Here is a 23,873-nt window from a genome sequence, read left to right on the forward strand (position 1 = left end):
TGACATGGATATTTATCTTATAATGATTATTAAATATAACATATAACTTGCTGAGGCTGTGTTTACACTCAATATTTGATCTGTGGTTTTTCTATACATACAGTTGTAAAGTTAATATATTGTAGTGTGTAACCCATGCTGGTAAAAGATCAAACTGATTATGGTTGTCATCAGAATTTCACTGACAAGTAGCTGTTTGTAAATTGTCAAGCATTGCTACACAAAAGATCTTGTGCATTCAAGACCATGGTTGTCAGTGGCCGAGCAGTTAGCTCGTACACCTCTTACCTCTGCAGTCTGGGTTCAAACCCGCCTGGTGTCGGCTGGGTTTGATTTAAAATTTAACCAGGTCTGTATGTAAGAAGGGTGATGTTTGACCTGCCAAACAACGCAGGTTTTCCTCAGGTACTCCAGTTTCCTCCTGCTTCTTCAATACTAGGGCGCTGCTCTTGCACCGACCATTCAACAAATTTCTGAATATATTTGGAGGAATAAAGATTATTATTATTATTATTATACTTAACTCCACCAATACACAGACCTGAAGTATACTTTTACTTTGACAAGAAATTCTTGCCCTCAGGATTCAATTTAAAATAAATTTTCATTTCAGAAATCAGAAAAGGAAAATAATACCATATGTAGTATTGTACGGGATAAACTAATGGATTGTTTTGAAATATCAAAATTCAAGAATTTGCATTATCAAAATAAGAAATGGGGTTAGTTCCTATTTTCAGTGTTCATAAACAAAATATGAAATAAGTTGGCCACAATCTGTCACAGGCCGGGTTGGTTTTTTGTTTTCTTTGTTAATTGTAAAACAAAAAAGGGAACATGGTTTCTTTCACTTTTTGGTTATTTTATCATGAATGGAAAAATTATTTGTTTTCCTTGTTCCGTTTCCTTATCTATGACAAAAAAAAACCATGAAAAAGGCATTGTTTCTGCTTTTTTGTTTGCAATAGAAAAGCGAAAAACAAAGGGATGGTATATACACAGACCAAGATGTCTTACTTCATGTAATTGTGTGTGTGTGTGTGTGTGTGTGTGTGTGTGTGTGTGTGTGTGTACTAGTATATTGTAACTTAAAATTGGTACACTAAGCATATGTGATAAAACATTTACTGATTCGCAGTGTATTTATCATTTTATGGTAATATTCTATCAGTCCACATATGCTGAAGTTCAAACAATTTTTGGCAAATATTTTCTCGGCTTTTATTGACATTTATTTTTGAAAAATGTATCTTTCTGTAGTTTCGTTTTGTTTCAGCGTGTTTCAACCTGTATTCGGAGCTGAGTGCAGTGTAGTGTTTTATATAATGACGGGATACAGTCACGTGATGTCAAGCTAGAAGCTTCGAAGTCACGTGAGTCACGTTGGTGGCGCACTATTGTACCCGGAAAAAGATCATTTAGCAAGATGGCGACGTATGATGGACACGCCACCAAAAGACAGAGAACTACAACTGATTCCGACGGAAGGGGAGTACAGTCTGGTGCAAGGGTAAGTATTTTATGAAATAAGTAAAAGAAATGTATCACCTTGATGAGCAAGTTTAGGGGGTAGCGTCGAAAAATTAAGAGCTATGCCTCATTTTGTTTTGCTGTTCAACATGCAGCGCGTGATGCATCATGCACGCTACAATAGACAGGCTCGCTACACGTTATTATCGACAGCGTGGGCTTAATGTCGGTTGGAGATATATTCAGTTTTGTCGCTCAGCGGTAAATTATTTTTGTGTGAGTGATTGTAAATGCAATCACCATACATGTATTGGTACAACCAGTTTCAGAATTGTAGTATTTTTCTCTTCGTTTTTTCAAGTCGCCAGTCCATTCTCGTGTGAAAATCACAAATCATATCAAATGCGTTGGTTTGGGGCCAATTGGTTGCTACCCTTTGTTTTCCAATGAATACATCAGAATAAATCATTGGCTGTTGTTTACTTTCACTACGAATCTATTTATTCTTTTTCAATGTACGTTACACCGCTTACCAATTTTCTCATCGAACTCTATTAGTATTAATGATAGACGTCTATTTCTGGATCTAGCAAAGCAAAGCTGTGAAGTTTATCGCGTTTTATTAATTGATTAGCAGGGAGGTCATGTTAACCAGTGGGTAAATCGAATTTTGAAAAGTGGAAGTATCATCACTTGAACATGCTTTGTTACACTTTTACTCTCAATCCTGTGTGAAACACTCAAGTACTTATATATGTACTGGAAAACAACACTGAACATTGAATTTACTAGAGAACAAATTACTATGTGCTTTGACTAAGAAAGTGAGAACGGCAAACATGGTATATGGTACGTTACTATAATATTAATAAATCAAAATACATGTCAGTAGCACTACCATGGACGATGGTATTACTTTGTTTGTGTGATGAACAGAACAATGACAAAGTGATCTATGTATGAAATTTCACTTTTAGATAGATATTATGATATGTATCTTCGAATACGGTAGCTATACCATATGCAGTATGTGAAACCAAAATTCATCATAATTTCATTTGGTGCACCAAATGGCAATGTACACACATAAGTAGCTACATGTATATTATTAACATGTTGCCGCTGAACAAGTTTGTATTTTATCAGTTCACTTACAGTTACACTGACTTAGTGTTAGCAAACTTGATGTCATTTCACGACTTTTTTCTCATGCTCAGTTCACATCATGGCAATTGTACACATGCATAAACTGCTGTTCTGTCAGCATGGTATTTTAACAAACACGAAACTGGTTTCTTGAGGCAATATGTTTAGTTCATTGTAAGTGTAACAACTGTTGAATAATGCTAACAATTATTTACTTTCAGCCTTATGCTGTAAATGTAGTATTTATTCTATAAATGATAGCAATATGTTGTAGTACTGTAATTATAGCAGTGACTGTGATTAGGCCTAATAAAAAAAAATGTTTAGTTCTGGGTTACCCAACCTCACCTAGTTTTCACACAGACCCTAAACTTTTTTTATGTATTCGAGAAAAAAAAAATCACGAAAATTGTGAAGTCTCAGAAGAAATAGTGGATGGGGAAACTGACAATATAAAACTGTTCTTCAATCTGTAATGACTGTACATCTGATGAGAAGAAACCAAAAACACAGACCATATGGAAAACATAACTACCTGAACTAGACACGTACATATGAAAACAAATACATAATAAAAATAAAATAAAAAATCTACCTACCAGACCTAATCTAAAATTGAACATAATCGGAACCACACAATTTTTTGTTAGGTTTTTTGCTGGTTTATAGATTTTGTAAGCAAGACACCGGGATAAAATGTACATCCATGTGCCCCAGGCATTTTACACTTTTATGCCTCCAAAATTTAGCTTGTACTAAACTAAATGAGTAGGGTTTTAGTATATACCCCACTTATATTCATATAAGTTCTAAAACCATGGCAAAAATGTTGACAATGTGTAAAATTTTGGGTGATATGATGAGTCATGGTGGAACTAAAAGAAACAGTTGAAAGCAGTGTGTGGTCAAGTGACAAATAGGTATTGTGAATATCTGTATTGATGGCCATGAGACAGTAGAGGGGAGGATGTTTCAACAAGAGTGCTTTTATTTATTCTATGGTGTAGGACAAGTTTGAAGACCCCCACAAGCCCCCACCATCACCAGTTGTTCATGTAAGAGGATTGTCGGACACAGTTATTGAAGCCGATTTGGTGGAAGCAGTTCAGCATTTTGGACCTATCAGGTAAATATTGAACACAATCATTGAATGAGTTCACTGGGTGTGTGCCAATCTCTGTTGTTAGTTTACATGTTGCTACCTGTCTAGGAAGTAGTCATTAAAGGTTTCTATTCTGCCAACAATAGCCATGTATAGTGACACTAATCAGGCATCCTAAAAATTTAGATTCAGTACAACTCTGTACAAAAGGATATTTTTAGAGCTATTCTATCGTTAAAGAAAGAGACATACGAGTCCTAATTCCATTCTGCCTTAATATGCATATGTATTTCAAATACTGAAATCATAATTTTGTGTGCAAACTGTACTTTGTTTTTTCAAACCATGCCATGATGATGGTATAAATCTCTTTTGTATATTGTAACATGACCAACATCAGAGTCTTTAAGGTAAACAGAAAAGAGTTTTGTACCAAATATTGTTTATCTGTGGGTTGTTTAAGCCACATGGGACTCCACGGATGATAACATACATGGCAATCCAATCTTCAACTGAATAAACATTCGTCTTTAGAATGTGTAGAATACAAGTGCCAAGGGGTATGATGTTTATACTGGTATGAATTGTATACACTGGGTGTCAAGAGTATCTAAAAAATGTCATGTATATTATGACATGGCCCAGTAAGACTCCAAACATATCAAAAGTTTGGAATGATTTCGTAAAAAAAAACCCCCAAAAAACACACTTTTAGCCATATAAGAATATTTTTGTGTAAAATATGTATTATTGTATTTTTTTCTATTTAATTGTCCTGCTAGTTATGTGATCATGATGCCAAGGAAAAGGCAAGCCCTCATAGAATTTGAAGATATTGATGGTGCACAAGCATGTGTCAATTTTGCTCAGGTATGAAGAATGTCATTATTACCAATTAAAAATGTCTGATGGCATTGCTATATCATTAATATTACTTGATCAATCAAGCATAGGTTTTTCTGTCTCCAATGTATTTGCCAGTAATTAGATTAGTATATGCAGTGTGTAAGGATGAATGAGCAATGGCAAGATCTCATGAACAGTGTCCATGTCATCAATTTCCTCCATCAGGGTCTGCTCTGCAAATCGTTGCTTCACTTAAACAGAATTAAATGGACTTTTTGTAACAGCTGTCGTTGGCAGTTTACTTGCATCACATGAACCTGATAGGTTGGCTGAAAGCAAACTCAATACCGTGGATCAGTGTTAGTGCTATTTATAAATCATGGAATAGTTCATCAGTTATACTTCTGTAATGTGCAGCTGACAAAACATTGACAAGTAGACTTTTCCTTTCTTGGTTGACTTTTACTTCTGACAGCAAAACTCATTTCATCTCTAAGTGTAGACCGGATATTGAATAATGAACTTATCAGAAAATACTATATCAACCTGGCTTGCATTGTAAATAATTCATGTTTGTTCCTTCCTTGTGTTCTCAGCAAAATAACATCATAAGGGTTGGCAACTCACCTGCATACTTCAATTTCTCCACAAGTCAACGGATTTCACGACCGGGGTAAAAACACTAATTTCCTGTTTTTATGGACTTTTTCTGAGCAAATTATATTGTGCTATGAAGCAGCTGAACAGGAAATTTTGAAAAACAATTTATAGCCTAAAATAATATGTTTGTTTGTAGTTTCCAAATTCCATGCTGTGCTGTAGATCAACTTTGTAACATAATGATTTAAAACCTTTATTTTACATTGAACTAAGCTATCAGAATTTATCTGTACAATCTTATTTCAAATTATATATATGTATAGCGAGAATAGTTTGATGAATTCCATTCTTTCATTGAATATAACAGAGTCAAAATTAATTTTCTTCCCTTTAGAAAGGACACCATTACATTTATTAATGTTTTGTGTAGAATGTCCATAAATTTTATTGCCTTACTTAATATGTAACTTTCAGTGATATGAACTGTCTGTAGTAATTTCCTATGAAAGGGCATAGTATCTTTTATTTATTCACATCCTGTTAAAGAGAGAAAGATAATTTGACAGATGATAATCAGAGTTATATGTGGTATCTGGTTACAGAGGCACTGAGGATAATCGCAACACCAACCATATATTACTGGTAACTGTTATCAACCCAAGATATCCAATTACAACAGTAAGTACCCCAATGGCTGATAATTTGGATTCAACTTCTCAGAAAAGTACTATTTGTCTTTTAAAAAGAGGCAATCATCCCCTTTACTGTGTTATTCTTATCTTAACATTTGCAGTCAGTCATGTGCTTACAAATGTACCAGTGTGTCTCATTAACACAGTAATTTTGAAACATGCTGGACTGTTGCCATAGAAAACACTTTTCATCCAAATTATGCTCATTAGAATGTCATTACTGTACATCATTAAAAGTTGGATTAAATGATATGATTGATATATGCTTCTGCAGGTCTTGATTAATTTCATTATGTAGAAGTGACTGGGTAACTATGCACAGAGAAAAGATTTAGTCCTTAAAAAACTTGTATTAGTAGTCACATGATAAAACAGATCTGATAACCTACAGGCCCCATACTTCTTGCATGTAGTTCTGATAACCTACAGGCCCCATACTTCTTGCATGTAGTTCTGATAACCTACAGGCCCCATACTTCTTATGCAGTTATCCAAATGTTAAATATGGTGATTAAATTTGTGCAAAGACACATACAAGTAAGATATCATGAAGGTTTCTGTATTATCACTGAAGAAAAACAGCATGGATGATTTCTATGTAGCCCAGTTACTAGTATCTCAAAACAACGTCATCCTACATCTCTGTACAGAGTTGAGAAGATACAAAAATAAATTCCTTCCCACCATGACTTTTTTTAAAGGCTTGTTGATGTTACAAATAATGTTTTATGGTCGCCTGGGTGAAGTACTACTGGTTTTGTATGCATCGCTATGCAATTGCTGATTGTACACTTGACAGATAGATAATTGAAAGTTATAAAAGTTGATGTGACATTAACTTCATGATTTATGTATGTTTGTAATAAATAAACCGTCTGAAAAATAGATCAAATTCTCAAGGCTTAGAAATGATGCTGTGATTTGTTCATTTTTTTGCAATAGACAGAAAACAGTGAAAGATACAGCCACAGTATGGGCTTGTTGTAGAAATGTTGCATTTATAAAACATCAGTCTTGTAATGTTAGGACAGTTGAAATGTGACAAAACTACCAAATATGGGAGATTTGCTGAATAAATAAAGAAAGCCTGTCTACAAAACAAATGAATTATACAGTGTTTAAGTTTTGCACCCAGTAATTAAACACCAGATGTTAGGTGTAAACCATGTGTGATAAGATTGTTTTCATGAATATAATATAACAAGTTTTCAAACTCCCTGCCATGGAGCAGACCATTTGCCATTTGGAATTCAAGGAAGATAGTAACTAAATTGGATTTTTGGTTTCATGGATATATTTTGTTTTCACTTCTCCTATGCTTTTTTTGCTGCACAATTTTAATGATGTGCCAGTGCTTCAAACCAGTCTTGTCTACTAGTTTGGTTTGGTTTCCCAAAGGGATGATGTATATTCTGAAAATTGTTTTATTAAAACCAAGTTCACACAACTGCAAACCAGGAAGCATTTACAATAGCTTGATGGTGTACCTAATTACTGTCATTAAAATTTAAATTTGATTTAATTGCCTGTAGGATGTGGTACATACCATCTGCAACCCGTTTGGACCTGTACAGCGAATTGTCATCTTCAGAAAGAATGGCGTTCAGACAATGGTAGAATATCCTTTTTCAGACACAGAAATATTAAGAGATTGTCTCCTGTTGATTTTATTGTCTCTGAACTAGTTTTTGTATAAATAGACCAGTGTGCTTTATTGCTGAGCAGTGCAATATGAGATGTAAATAAATATACAGTGTTGTCTGTGTGTGTGGATAACAGTTACTGTGGAATAGTATGATTGTATGTCACTAGATAGATTTCTGACCCTGTCTGGATTTGTAAATGTCAAAAGTTATTATTAAGTCAATTACATCTTTAACTCTTTGATATGTGATTCATAGTGTTTGGTACTTGGTATTTGTTGTACAATCAACAGTGGAAGAAACAGTATTTTTCGTTGTGGTGGTGGCGATCACTTTCAGAATTTTGCATTTTAAATCATGTGTAGACATGAACTTGTTTCATTTATGATAGGAAAAAATTGTGAATACTCTTTTGAATTTCTTTGCATGTCCTAAGAGTGAAAATGTGAACCTAATTGTAGGGTTATAGCAATCTGATTAAAATCCGGTGTAGTTTCCAGATCAAGATACATATATGTTATTTGCCAAATACCGTTCCATATCTTGCTGCGAGAGGTAATTCTTCCAGTAATAACAGAGTCGGAGGCGAGCCGTTATACCCAAAAATTTACCTCGAGCAGCAAGATTTAGCAAATAACATACTTATACGTCACCTGCGAATACAAATTAATTTTTGAATGTCTAAAAATGCTATTTCATTTTAAAATAAAATCACTTCTGCGTTATATTGTTGAGCGTAATATCACACACCTCTCTGATAACTGCTATATAGTTGTTTACACGTCGGCCTGAACTTATAACCATCAGCTGAAAAATGAGTGCATCTTTGTTTTGTGTACTGTATTCCATTAATGTACATAAATATTTGTGAAATGCTTTCTTGTTCTAGTTAACCAAAAATTGCACCCTCTGTGGTGGTAAGTTTGATATCCTTCATAAATTTACGAATTCATGTTTATGATTGCGTGACAACTGTGCGTTCACCGTCACTGGACTTTTGTCATTCTGTGTGGAATTTTTTACTATTTCCCTGTGACATAAAAAGTACAGTTCAAGGACTTGTTATAATGTATACAACGGTGATATTTTGTTCGGTTGACAACAAATTTGGCATTAGAAATGTTGGTTATAGCTGGATTTTTAGTTGTCTGCTAGGTTTGTTTACAAGGGGATGTACAGTGATCACATCATACCACAAGCAAAAATATGGCTGTTGGTGAAAAATATGCCTGCATATCTGCAGGGCTCTCGACCAATCAGAATGCGAGATTGGTGACAGGTGACGTATAATTGGTATTATCCATTCTGTTATGTGAGAAAGTACATATCTGCCAACATTAGGCAAGGGAAAAATAGTCAAATGTAAATACACCATTGCATGTAAAAACTCATCTGCCTACTAAATAGCTGTAGGGGGGACCAAGGAATAGTTGAAAGTGTGCCATGTATTGAGCCAGAGTATTACAACTGACTACCATATGTTGAATTCAGCATAAAATGAATGTGTTCTGTCACTAATAATGACAACCATCTTGTTACGTTTAATAGGTTTCATTGTGCTCAAAACAGTTCACATTACCAATGCATTTGTCATGCAACTCAAATCTTGCTAAGGTATTCAGATTTCACTACATAACCAGAGTCACAGATTTCTTCCTTAACTTTGCATACATTTGACAACGTAGACAGTGCTTCCCGTGCCAAGGCTTCATTAAATGGAGCTGATATCTACTCAGGGTGTTGCACACTAAAAATAGAATATGCCAGGGTAAGTGGATTATTTAATAAGACATTCACTGTGTGATATGTATTGAAAGCAGTTGTGTTTGTTTATTGTAGTCATACCAAGAAGAGACTGATCAAACATTGGATGACAAAGCCATTAACAAGTTGTTGTTTTTTTCTCTCTCTCTCCCTACTCAAGTTACTGTATAAACTAGTTGCAATGATGTCATACAATAAGTTGGAATTCATTTACTGTCTAGAATTGTTCCTATTATGTGAAACATACTATGAACTCATTCATTATGTAATATTGACAAGATGACAATCGTCCTCCTTCCTCCTTTCTGTATTGATATGGTTCATGTTTTGATTTTATGCAGCCAACTCGTCTCAATGTGTACAAGAATGACAGTGACACATTTGACTATACTAACCCAACCCTTGGAACCGGCGGTGAGTTTGCAAGTAATTACAATTTTATATACTAGCCCCTTTACTGACAACAAGCTTTCCCCCATTTTTAGTTTTAAGTTTCCTATGATTTACATGACATTGTATTTCACCCTTTTTAGTTTCACTGCAAAATCAGCATGCATGCACTATACATGCAAGATGAGAAGACATTACATTACATACATGTAGTATGATCCCCCTGTAAAATACATTTTTAGATTCTAAGCAGTCCCTAAGTAAATTTTCTTTTTTTGCTTCAACACTAAATACCCAATCACATTAGATATATTGTATAAATAATTCGAATATACTTGAATACTTGCTAAAACATTGAAAGGATATAAAGTAACATTTTGAACATTTCTGCATCCATCATTATATGGTAACAGATATAATATGGATATTTCAAACTTTCATCTGTCATTTACAAGCATATTAGCTCATGTTGACAAACAAATTTAGAGGTTTCTTCTCCCCATGTATAATGAAGATGACCACTAGTGAACATTACAGAAGCATAGACACAACACAATACTGGCACTCTCAAGACATGCAATATTGGACCTGATAGCTGACACCCTGTCAGTTGGATTACTTTTAACCCCTTTCCTGCCATGGAGGGCTCTACTGACAACATATAAGATTTCACTTATTCTGAAGATACAGTAGTCAGTACTTACACATCCCGAGAACAGGTAGACAGAAACTCACACCAAGATGTTGTCTAGTGTCACATTGTTATCAGAAAGCAGGTTGACCAACCAGCATCAGAAGCAAGCTACCTCAGCTGACATACATACAGACATGAACACTGTCCAAATATACTGCACTCGCAGAAGATCTAAACAAAGGAGTACAAGAACATTGAACTGCCCAGCTTGTCAGTGAGTCTGACCCATCACCTTGGAGATGATGTACTCTACACACATTTGCATACAGATTCAAGAACTCTCAATATAACGCAAGAACATTATACTTTCTGAGTACCAGATTTTCAAGCAAGAAATGGTCATATCTTCACCATCGTTTTTTGTGCCCATTCTACTTGGAATTATGCAGCATAGCAAGGGAATACAGCTTTCTTTGTCAACATTTTTTCTGCAAAATGTGCACTCTTTGAATGGATTATCAACATCATCATCTTCTTCAATATCTTCAATTGTTGCCCCAGGGCTGTTTCACTGTTGATTCCCGTATATCTGCTGCATAATTCCAAAGTGGATATTACACCAGAGGAAGTCTTTCAACATTTTTCTCAAACGGAACCATCACAGAAGCATATGCACATCAATTTTTCCAGGCTTCAACATACATCAGACTGTACAGAACATACGATTTCCAAAATAAATGCTGACTTCTTCCCAGCTAATAGAGTCTAATAAATATGTTAACAGGATGACAGCTGACCGATGCTTCAGTCAGTCTATAAGAGTTCCTTTTGAGGAAGATGTTTTTGGAGTTGCTGTTGCATGTATCTGAGAAGATTGTGACAAGCAAAGACGGACTGGAATCTCTCAACACAACAAAAAAGTACAGGGTTTTCCTGCTATCATTATTTTATCTCTTTTCCTCTGTGATGTACAAACCACAGTTAAAGCGCTTTACTACTTAAATTCAAGAATTTAATCATCCAGTTTGTGTGAAAAATATGCAAGCTTTTGCATGTTGAAAGTGTTTTTGTACTGTGTCATGTATGTTGAGCAGAATAAAGTTAATACCATAATAAAGTGGATTCCACAGCTCAAGTTTCATGGAAATAGAGAAGTCAACTTCGCAATGGCATTTATTGAAATGTCTTAGCTGGTGGGCCTTGAAATAAGGAATCTTTTTTTTGTCGGTGTCAAACATTTTTATTAAAAAAACCTCTTCTGACTTCTTTTGACTAGAATTGTGAACTTTGTTAGAATTGTTCAACTTGTGAGAATCATCCTTTCTATAATGAAAGTTGGGTTTTACTTACCTTCTGTGCATTGTTTTGCTTCACAGTACTATTCTCAAAAAAAAAAAAAGTTTTTTCCGTCAAGACACTGAGGAAATTGGTCAGAGACATGGAATAAAACCTTTTTGTAAATGACATTTTTGTGTAATTTCATGTAGTAACTATGTACTCATGCTGATCATTTCATTTACAGCTAAAGAGAAAGGCAATGCTTTATTGGAAGAACCCCGGGGCTATCAGATGGGAGTACAAGTACCACCACAACCACAGGGAATGGGTAAGAATGACATTGTCTTGACTGTGTGATAAGATACTATGTCATCATCTCAACATTTATATCAGCTGCTTTTCTCAGTCTATTCTAAAAGTAGCTTATGACTAGAGCTCTGCATCCTATGGTGGTTTTTTTGCTGTTTTCATAATTGTTGTTTCTACGGTATAAACATATTACACTTTTAAAGCAGAAAATAAATATTTTAGGGCTAAACATCAGCAATAAGCAATAATAGAAGGCGAGGGCTAAAATTTCCTTGAAGGTAAACTATATAGGTTGTGTAAAGATGTTGAAATTCAAACATTGCCTATATCAGTCTTTGTACTAGTCATTGATTATTTTGAAGTCTGTGCACTAACACAGTGTAACAACACTTATTTTACATGAACTCCGCCCATTGTGTTGTTTTCTGATGTAGGCTGTATGTTGAGTCTGCAACATTTAATATGCAAATGAGACAGACTTAGCTATTAAGACATGGTTGGTATGTAATGACTATTATATGTCCCTGTAGCTTTGTCGAGTCCCAAGTTGCAGTGGCAAATGATAATAAATACATCTAATTTAGATTGGGAAATTGATATTGTTACAATTTTGTTTCCATTGAAAGATGGCTACGTAATCTTTACAATAATTCAGGCCATTTACAGGGAAGGGGTATTCTTGAAATAAGGGCCCATTCATTACACCCAGTTAGTTGAAATTCAGGAGGGGATTCAGTCTAAGCACCTACGTCAAATAGAAAATTCTTGTTCTGAATTGTAATGCAAGTTAAATACAGGGAAAGTCTTTACATGGTGTGTTTGCAATAACTAGAATTTGCCATGGTTTTCTGTCGAAATAAAATATTTTACAATAATATTTCTATCTTTTGCAGGCCAGGGTTATAACCAGTATTCAAACCAAAACCAGATGCAAAACATGCATGGTCAGTATGGACAACAGAATCAGATGGGTGGACAAAACCAAATGGGAAATTCAATGATGGGACAAATGGGTAATCAGATGGGTGGTCAGATGGGTAACCAGATGGGAGGCCACATGGGAAATCAACCAAAGGGTAGTCCAGTGGTTATGGTGTATGGCATGGATGCTGACAGAATGAATTGTGACAAATTATTCAATGTCTTGTGTCTGTATGGCAATGTGGTCAAGGTAAGACTCTCATTTCTCAGTTTTGCACATTATATGTTCTGAAACTAGCGTCATACTTGAAACCCACACAATTCAGATATTCCAGCCAGTTTTAAAGGAAATAATATCTTGGTGATTGTTACTATCTCATTCAACATTTCAAAATTTTAGATTGAACTGCTGAGCATTCTAAAATTGCTTGTAATATGATAATATACATCTACTATAGACTTTGGATAAAACCATTTAAGTTTAGCCATCCAGAAATTAAGACTGGATACTGGATGAAACCATTCCGTTCTGTCTTTTTCTTTCTGTCTGGTATCTTCAATCTAATCATGAGTAATAGTTACTGTCATTCTAATTTAACTAAAGATACAGTAGGGATTATAATACAAAGATTATTCAATTCTCCTCTTTCAAATGATTGATTTATAATGTGGAAAGAAAAGTGGATGATGGTTCAGTTTTAAAATGCCACAGGCAGTCAGCCAATTTTAATTAATTCAATAAATCAGTAGTTTTGTATATACATGTACAAGAACTCTTGTAATTAATTGTGTTCAGAAGAGCTGTTAATTGAGTTCCCTGAGTTAGATGAATTATCGGCATGTTTGACTTGAAATAACATACACAAATTGTTATTTTTAGGTTAAAATTGTACAGAATGTTGAAATTTCCGGCTTGATAAAAAGACCTGAAAGTGAAATATTAAATTATGAATATCTGCACAATTTATTATCAGATTAAGTTTATGAAGAGCAAACCAGGCTGTGCCATGGTACAGATGGGAGATGCCTTGGCTGTGGAGAGAGCTATAACCAATCTGAACAATGTAGTTGTGTTTGATAAGAAGATGCAGCTTGGGTAAATATTGACTTATTACTATGTGTACCAATTTTAGTCTCTCATTGTGTCAGTGCATTCGTTGCATGTTTGTTCTTTTTAAAGTATTCTTCTATGTTATGTAACAAACATTTCAAAAAGACATCTTTATTTGTTAAGTAAAATGGTAATTTATACTATTCAAATATGACAGACCAATACAATTTCGGTATTCCTTTGCTATTCTATGGTAATCAAACACAAGCATGTACACACAGGCACACACTAACATGTACGTACGTATACACACACACACACACACACACACACATTACATACATACATATTACATACATACATACATACATACATACATATATATATATATATATATATACAAGCACACATTCACTAAACATCCTTATCATAGAATGAAAGGCAAGTGTTGACCCTCTCCAAGACTTGTAAGAGCATGTCCACCTATGTGATGTATTTCTGATGGTCGTCACACAGTACTAGATCATAGAGATAGTTCTTGTATATGTGATAGTAAAAAAATATGCCGCATTTGAAACATACCACCTTCCCCTTTCACTTCTTATTTAGAAGATGACAAGATTTGATTGATGGACTAATTAAATGGGGGATTGGGGAATTATCAATTCCTGACAGTAAGAGTCTGAAAAGTATGAATTTAAAACCTATGTAATGTGATGTATGTGTATGTACAGTATATTTGCACTGCATAACAGTTCTCTTTGTTGAAGTGTAGTGTTAGTGACAAACAACATGTCTGTCAAAGCGTCAATTCTTGATATAGTTCTGTATATTGTCCTAAGTTATGAAAGTATTATTACAACACATCATAGTTTAGGATTATGTAGAAAACTTGTAATTCAAGGAAGATGAATTTGTAGCAGTTGTATAAAATAGTGGTAAAGTAGCCATTGATATCTTATGCACATGTAATCTCTATAACCTTGAATAAATTAATGAGCAGAAAAATGGCTTCTCTGCAGAAAAAAACAACATGTGCCTTGTAGAAACCAGGCATAAGTACACCACAAAAACTGTATGTGGTTAGATAATGATAGAGAAGTTATAAATACAAATCATTAGTCCTGCTAGTCTGTAGTTTTGCCTGGGGTACTTCTTCTTTTCACGACATTGTGAATGCCTTTTAGTATGCAGACAGAGCAAACATGGGAGTCTACAATGTCTGGCAATTGTTGATCAAAGTTTTTGTCACAGTACAATGTAACTATGTCAACCTTTGAACCACAGTCTTGGCTAAGCGGTTATTTATTAAGTTATATTTCACCAGCCTGTGCAAACACAATCAATCACCTTCTATCTTAATTAATTGAATGCTGTGTAATGTGTTGTAAAGTTTCTCATTGAATTTATGTGTGTTATTAAAATAAAGGATGGCTTCACTCCTATCACCTCATCAATTAAGAGAGAAATGCTTATTACATTTTTCTACAATCTAGTTAGACATGCAGTGCAATACATCAAAAGGTAAAGTTGAATACCTTTCAAGTAATCATATTCATTTCTCATCTTGTTTTAGATTTTCCAAGCAGATGATGTTGGCTGATCAAATGCAACCCAGTGACCTGCCTGATGGCTCAGCATGCTTCAAAGATTTTACACAGTCTAGAAACAACAGATTCTCATCACCAGAAGCTGCTTCTAAGAATCATATCCTTTTAGTAATTTATTCAATTCCATAGACTGAGAATTTTTTCCTCTTTTTGGTTGAACTAATTTGAGGGGCTAGACAAAACCCAAAATACTTTTTGTGGTGATTCCAAGATTTTTAACATAATTTGATTTAAGAGGAAAATAAATGGAACTAAAATTGAGTATGTTAGGGGTACATAAACTTGTCTAAACTTTGGACTTCAAAGGAAAATAAATGAACTAAAATTGAGTATGTTAGGGATTTGTCTAACTAGGGGGATTTCAAAGGAAAATAAAGGGAACTAAAATTGAGTATGTTAGGGGTACATAAACTTGTCTAAACTTTGGATTTCAAAGGAAAATAAATGGAACTAAAATTGAGTATGTTAGGGGTACATAAACTTGAAGTTGTCCTAACTTTGGATTTCAAAGGAAAATAAAGGGAACTAAAATTGAGTATGTTAGGGGTACATAAACTTGTCTAAACTTTGGATTTCAAAGGAAAATAAATGGAACTAAAATTGAGTATGTTAGGGGTACATAAACTTGTCCTAACTTTGGATTTCAATCCATGATAACAGCATTATCTTTTTGTTATCATCTAAAACATGGATTGTGAGATATTACCGGTACTTATCTGTCAGTTCACACAATTAGTATGTAAATATATATGTTTTATCATGGTTTTGATAACAACTATTTGGATCAGGGGAATTTCATCTTTATTTAATGAAACACTCCATTCATGAACAGTTAAATAAATAAAAGCATTTGGATGTCAGAAATTTCATCTTTGTTTTATACAATATCTAATGCACAAAAATGTAAGAACTTTATTTTATTTCTAAAACCAAGTGACACAAAAAGTCAGATAAATTATAGTGTCTATCTCTAAAAGCACATGATTTCAACAAATTGTTTCTCAGTTAAATCAAGGGAACTTCATGTTCATACGTCACATTTTCAGAACATGTGACTGGAAAAGTTCAACAAATCTGTTTAATGACCTACGGTACTGTTTTTGCAGCTATCAATTTGTGCACCATGCCACTTTAATAAGTCATATCAAATGACTTTTTCAAGTTCTGAAATGTGAAAAGAATGTTATTGACCCAGTGGTTTGGGGCAAGGAATGTGACATTTGTCCTTGAACATAGTGAAATCAGCAGTCAGTATTACTTTGTCACAAGTTGTGAATTTACTAGCAGGTGCAGACAGTAAAGATAACCAATATGCAATCTACATCTGCTGTAGACTTCAATGTGTCAGTCGTGAATAATTAATGAAAAGCAAAGGAATAAGCACTAAAAAGAAATTGAAAGGACTCAAACATAATATTTGCAAAGGTTTGAACAAAGCCAGTAGAAAAAATGTTGTTATCATAGAAGAAATATTCTATATCACCTGTTGAATTTCTAGACAATTTTATGCCATGTGAACTTTGAACCCAGTAGCTGTAAACAGGAGTGTAAACAAGATTGACCCTTAACCTTTCTGTACGTATTCAACAACCTGCCAAGGTTTTGCATTTCTTTAATGCCCACCCTGACAGCACTGACAGCACCGTTCGACAGGTTAGTACAAAACCACTTGCTTTTATCAATTTATCAATTCTACAAATATATGGTAGGTACTTATCACAAACATAGTACATGCATAATGAGAACACTGCCCTCAAGTGGTAGTAATGTGTCCGGATCTTTTTGTAAGAATTTGTGTAAAGTTAGTATTTTATGTTGTGCTTTATCAGCAGATTTTCATTGAGAATGGAGTGAGAGACCCTATCAGTGTCAAGATGTTTACATCTAAGAGTAAGTTTATCCAATCTATATAATTTGAGTAGTTTTCTAGTCTAAGTGCAAATGCAGTTATGTTTAGTCCAATAAGTTTAACTTTTTCATTCAAAATGTCACAGGTTAGATATGCAAAGTGTATGTAAACCATATACTAGTAGTACTAGTAGGTTTAAGGCTCAGTTACACAGGGTGACATGCATCAAAGCTATCAACTACAACTGAGTGAGTACATGAAGCAACTAATTGCTTGGCAAGTCACAAGGCCCAATTGCTGCACATGCATACACATAATTATAAAGGTTACAGGTCAATTATTAAGGTCAAGTCTTCTAGCAGCAGAAACTTAGAAAAAAGTTTTAAAATTGATATTATACAATGTAAAAATTACTAAAAACTTGTAGATGTATCAATAGTAGAACTATATTGAACGAGAAGTTTGTTCATGGCGATACTGATTTTTACATCACCACCACTTGCATTCAAGTTAGGGGAAAAAATAATACTGAGTGGGGACCAAGCATTTATAAATGTTGTATACAGTGATGAATGGTAATCGTGGTGATAAATCAAAATTATACCGAAAAATACTAGAACATTTATAATACAAATATGGTGGCCATAACATTGAACATCATTTTTACACATGGGCATATGTCAAATGTTACTGCCTACAATACAACAAGGTGGTTACATGGTGCAATTCATCTAGCACCATGAGAAGTAACTTGTGAAAAGCTGCAGAAAATCCAACATGTCGGATTCCTTGAGACACGCCTAGCAACATCGCACACAAGGCCCTGCTATTATGTTCATACATGAGACAATTCTTCATGTGACAAATTGCTTAGTAAGTTAGTGTGTTACTCATCAACTTTAGACAACAAATTTTAAATGTTATTTTGAGTATGCCTACAAATATTTTAGATGTAACATTCAGATTTGTGAAATTGTAAACTGACTTTCATACCTGATTAAGAATGAGCTTGATAATTTTACATGTACCTCCAGGGTGCTGTTGCATGATAATGTACATTATTTATTTATTTACTGATAACTCCTGTCTCTGCTACAACATTGACTTCAGTGTCAAATATAGTCAAATGCATATATGTGGAAAACCTTACTTTTACTGATATCTTCTGTTTGCCAGGGGCAAAGTTCTATTAAAAGTGTACATTTTTACTCGGATTCTGTACAGTAAAAGCAATGACTTGAGGTGATCTATTCTGTTTGGCAAAATAAGTCCTTTCAAAATAGAATATTCCACCAAAGTATTGTAGAATTCAATGCCCAGGTTTATTTTAACAAAGTTCACTTCAAATGTACTTCGGAAGTGCTAATTTAGAATTTTAGAGAAATAACGAAATTAGCAGAATTGTTGTGTTACTTTGGTACCATGATAATGATAATATGTTGTTGTAAATATCTGCATATGAAGTTTGCAATTCTGCAACTGAAATCCATCAATATTTGTCTCAATACTCAACCAGGTGAAATGTACAATTGAACTACATTTGTTCAGTACTATTAAGAAACTTGCAACGTCTTTGCAGTTAAAGTTAATATATTTTTTACAGGTGAAAGAAGTGCATCTGGTCTTGTTGAGTGGGAAAATGTGTCTGATGCTATTGAGGCTGTTATATGTTGTAATCACGTGGAAATGCCAAATCCAAGTAAGTCTTAGCTATTTATACTTTGTAGTGTGTGTGATGTATTGTGAGTAAGGAGGAGGATATAACTAGAGTGTACAAATTAAAGTCTTCAGCTTTCAGTTCAAAGAATGACAGGTAGTTTAAACCCTCTGTCAAATTTAATATTTTCTGACTCATTTAGTTTCTAACGGGAAAAAAAAGTAAAAGTCAATTTTGAAGTATTACTCAAACTGTAGCTGTGTTTATATTTTTTGCAACTATATTTGTGATCTAAATTAGAAATCCTTGTTGTCAGTGAGATAAGGTATATACACAGAATAATGTAGGCATTAGTTTGACATCTCTGCGCACAGTCAGTTGTTTTGACACTGCAATTCATCTAGTCTTGCTTGAAGGGCTAATGGAAAAGTTATGTAGTGAATGTAGCTGATGATTGAGCCATTGTGGAGTTAATTTGCCTAAAGGCCACCTGTGAATACACTGTCATAATGAAAGCAAGCCAGTCAGTTTATATGTCTTGCCTAATGCACTTGTCTATTTCATCAAAATTAAAGACAATTTTCATCTATTCAGTCCTGAAAGAGTTTATTGAGTAAACAGAATGAAATGAATCATTTTGATATTAAAGTAAGCTTTATTATTTCTCTGTTGACCTATTATTAGACTCAAAAGTCTGTTGATAAAGCTTGGTTAGGAATTAGATTGTCAATATCGAATGACGATATCAGAAAATCTACCCTAGGGGATTGTGTTGAAATCTAGTAGTTGTCTGCTTGTATTTCTCTAGTGAATTGATAAGGATGTCTTATTGAATGAACATTTGCCTTCAAATTAAATGGCCTGAAATGAGAAAAGACAAACACAGCTACAAAAATTTAGAATGTGAATGTACATTAAAATGCAATCAAATCCCAAATTTGTTTGTAATTCAGGTGTAATTCAAACTAGCAAGATTATAGATGTATTCTAAGTCTGGTAAATTTTTGGTCAAATACTGTATTTCAGGTGTAATTCAAACTAGCAAGATTATAGATGTATTCTAAGTCTGGTAAATTTATGGTCAAATACTGTATTTCAGGTGTAATTCAAACTAGCAAGATTATAGATGTATTCTAAGTCTGGTAAATTTATGGTCAAATACTGTATTAAAGGTGTAATTCAAACTAGCAAGATTATAGATGTATTCTAAGTCAGGTTAATTTATGACATACTTTGTGTAATTAGAATTCTTATCAAGTAATGGACAGGAGTTGATAATGACTTTATGTGCTTTGAATTTTAAACAATTCCTTCAGAAAAATAATTGGTAATGCAACTTACATGATATAGCCAGAAAGGTTATGAACCGTAACAAGTCACAGTGTGAATGTAGTAGATATATGTGTCTGTCTGTGATATGTCTCAACCTGTCAGTCAAATCAGACATACTAGTTATAACTTGTGACACAAGTATCATTACTGCATGTATTAGTATTTTAGTCTCAAACTTTGATCAATCTTGGCAAAAGAAAAGCTGCTAACTTTTAAAAAGTATAATAATGGAATTATGTAAATTAAGTCTGATATTATTCCCCCCATAGTAGATATATTGTGCCTGGTGTGATATTCAGCAACATTTCTGTATCTAAGAAAAAAGTAATTTGAATCTGTAATTAACAAAAACATCAACAAAGGATATGTCATGTATGACAAGTTTACCATTTCAATTAAATACGAGACTTAGTTATTATTATATTATTATTAAAATTATTATTATTATTATTTTAAGTATTCTTTCATCACATCACTAGATTAATCGTTTATCAATTACTAGAGGCTTTTCAAGCCATCTATTTTATCTAATACTGACATAGACAATTTCTAAGCCCTGACAGAAATATCCAGAGGGTCTGTGTGAACATATACCACTCTACCAATGTACCATCCATGCATGCACCAAGTGATATCGCAGTCATTTCTCACCCATGCACTTGTTTATGTTTAAGTTTTTTTTGTTGTGCTAGGAATTGTTGTATGCAGACATATACACAAATAATTATAAATATTAAATTGACAGATTTTCAGTTTATATGTTTTAAGTTGATCTTCAAGGTCAGTGTCATATCCAGACTATTTCTCTCTGAGCGTACATTCTCTTTAGTATTGTAGTGTGGTATATTTCTTTTTATAACATGTCAAAGGTTAATTCTTACATGTACCCATCAAAAATGAATAGTAATTTTGTTAAATCACAGTTAGACTAAATTAAACTATCCGGGTCCATATGGTTTACTGTATGGTTTAAGACAGTCCTGTTGAGAATAGTCAACTTTTTAATATCACATATAATACATTGCTTCCATATGTTACAATACAAAAATGGAGTGATATTGTAATTGTAATTGTAATTGTAATTGTAATTGTAATTTATTTACCCATCATCACAAAAAAAAAAAAAAAATACATAACAATTGAAAGCATATAATACACAATGTGTGCATAATTGTATCAGAGCGGGCGAGAGGCTAGAAAATAGTTTCTATAACTAATCTAGTCTAGCCACTCAAAACTCATACACTAGTATAAATATTACAATGAAAAAAAAAGATCAGGTGACTGCTGCAAAAACTCACAAACTACATACTGTACATGATATAAGCTACTAACTGTTAAAACACTACACTTGTATGTTTATTGCACAGAAGGAATTTTCCAAATGGCCAATTGTACATGTTACTGAAGCTGTGATTTACAGAAATGTTAATTATGTGACTACAGTGGTAGAACATTATTTTGATGTGCAATTAAATGACTGATAACAGAGTTTGTCTTGGAATGTCAAATGTCCTATGTATTATGATATGTTTTGAGTAATCAAGATGTATGGTGACCAACAGGGGTAAACAAATCATTTTGTGAACTGGTGGTCCCTGGACCAGTACCTTAAAAAATCCAGTGGTCCTGCTGAAAGAATTAGTAGTCCCAAGTCCTGCTAATGTGAAATGTTACATCTTGCCTATGTACCGACAACATAAATGACATTTTTATTCAAAATTTTGAAGAAATAAATATTTTAGGTGGCTTATAAATCTAGTAACATCAAACCATACAATAACGAGGACAAACTTTAGTTTTTGATTTATTTTTCTGGATATGTCTGAATTAGACTGACGAATGCTGCGACTCAATCTTACACGATCAATGCACCAGCTTGACGAAGCGGCTACTTAGGGGTAGGACAGAGGTTTCTCCGTTAATCTTAGCGTGTAAACGTGGTTTTGAAACCAATATCTTGCATAGTGTCGATTGTCTTTAAAATGTTTTGTGACATATGGGAACTGTTGTTGATTTTTCTCGTCCACATCAGACAATTAGATGTCATTCAAAACATATACTTTAGTGTCAACACCCCTGGAAAATGGCCAAAATCAATATGAATACCCCTGGAAAACTGACGAAAAACCCCTGGAAAGTCCTGGAATTTTGTTTTGCTTTAAGTGTACGAACCCTGAAGTTTGATACTAACAATATTTTGTCTTCTCATTTGTTGTAGGTGGAAGATACCCGTACACCTTCAAGTTATGTTTTTCATCTGCGTTACATGCAGTATGAACAAAAGAACATCCAATAATCAATCCAGCAAGCAGTTCAAAGTCACACTTAAACTCCTTGTAGTGTTGTCTGTATGTACTAGTGGAGGTGAACACCATTGGCTGTACAACTGTGCAACTAATTTAGTTGTTACAAGTGAAAAAAACCAGTCACTGATAATGATGATGTGTACCATAATCTCTACATGTATATAAACCAGTGTAGTTTTCTACAAAATTATCAACAATCTGTTGGTTTTTGGCTGTAATATCCAAATTTGACTCCTCTTGCTTTTAAACGATGACTGCATTGAACTTTATGTATGTGGTCTTAGAAAAGTCATTTCAGTTGTATTCATTACTGTTAAATAACACTTACAATTTTAGATGTCCATCCCCCTTAGTGTTATTTGTCAGTAGTGTTACCATAGTAACAACATGACCATCATGCATTTATATATCTGCCATAACTGAGGATTTGTCATGATCTCCAATATTTTTGCTGTCATTATTATGCCAATAATGATGTCAAACATATACAGGATTTTAAGATCCAGAAATGGATCATTTCGGTATAAACTAAATTTTTTAAAGTTTCTGTATCCTGCTTGAACAAAGTAAAGCTATGTATGATGATTCACTTGCTCCAAAGTTGTGTCTACTTGTGTTGGTGTGTAATGTTTTAGTTTTGTTAGCTTTTAGAATTGTTAGACATTTGCTAGTGTTAAGTAAACAGTGAAAAAAAAATGCCAGCCTTGTGTTGCCATAGTGCCATATATGTTTTTGATAGCCTGAGAGGCTGTTTTTCTCACAATAAAAAATATTTCTTTTCCTGGTTACACTTTTAGGATGGGGGTGTTGAGTTAAACATTAAAGTGCCATTATGTGGATAACTTTATTTTTATGTTCTTGAAGGAATCTAAATTTGAACTTTATATTTATGTTCTTGAAGGAATCTAAATTTGAACACAAAATATCGGTATGCTATCTTTATATGAATATAATTTCAAGATTGTTCCCTTTGTATGGAAAGAAAAACTCTTTTGTCAACATACCTTTGATTTACTTAGAATGGATTTTATGGCAGTGAGAAGCCAGGCAATTCCTTATTGAGCAGCAGGTGATTTGGTACAAAATTTGCTGTACATGTAACTACAGGCTGAAAAGTCCTTAAAAAATACACCCTTGATTTAGATATGCTGTGAGTTTCTTGAAGAAAAAAATCATGGTGAAATAAAGCACTCTCAACTATGTATGTATTTTCCAAAGAAAAGAGTTTATTGCAAGTTGTTCTGTTGATTAAAGTGGTAACTTTATGGCA

General features: G+C 33.8%; 1 protein-coding gene across 3 annotated transcripts; it reads left to right on the plus strand.

Moving 5' to 3' along the window:
- The first annotated feature begins 1,412 nt into the window (after window positions 1-1,412).
- On the plus strand, window positions 1,413-23,873 carry LOC144453694 (heterogeneous nuclear ribonucleoprotein L-like). Of its 3 annotated transcripts, none has more exons than XM_078145025.1 (16): window positions 1,413-1,510; window positions 3,624-3,742; window positions 4,501-4,588; window positions 5,161-5,237; window positions 5,767-5,842; window positions 7,389-7,474; window positions 9,171-9,267; window positions 9,605-9,689; window positions 11,810-11,893; window positions 12,768-13,045; window positions 13,770-13,891; window positions 15,423-15,552; window positions 17,035-17,109; window positions 17,286-17,346; window positions 18,909-19,004; window positions 22,513-23,873. In XM_078145025.1, the coding sequence occupies exons 1-16, from the start codon at window positions 1,427-1,429 to the stop codon at window positions 22,572-22,574; spliced, it is 1,620 nt and encodes a 539-aa protein (XP_078001151.1). In that variant the 5' UTR covers window positions 1,413-1,426; the 3' UTR covers window positions 22,575-23,873. The 3 variants fall into 3 exon arrangements, with proteins under 3 accessions (XP_078001151.1, XP_078001152.1, XP_078001153.1); XM_078145026.1 differs by having other exon boundaries at window positions 22,516-23,873; XM_078145027.1 differs by having other exon boundaries at window positions 17,289-17,346.

The sequence above is a fragment of the Glandiceps talaboti genome, chromosome 2 (assembly GCF_964340395.1).
Source record: "Glandiceps talaboti chromosome 2, keGlaTala1.1, whole genome shotgun sequence".
NCBI lineage: Eukaryota > Metazoa > Hemichordata > Enteropneusta > Spengelidae > Glandiceps > Glandiceps talaboti.

Coding starts and splice junctions, on each gene's coding strand:
- LOC144453694 (XM_078145025.1), top strand. CDS start 1,427: ATGGCGACGTATGATGGACACGCCACCAAAAGACAGAGAACTACAACT. Junction 3,743..4,500: donor CAGCATTTTGGACCTATCAG/GTAAATATTGAA, acceptor TTGTCCTGCTAG/TTATGTGATCATGATGCCAA. Junction 9,268..9,604: donor TAAAAATAGAATATGCCAGG/GTAAGTGGATTA, acceptor GATTTTATGCAG/CCAACTCGTCTCAATGTGTA.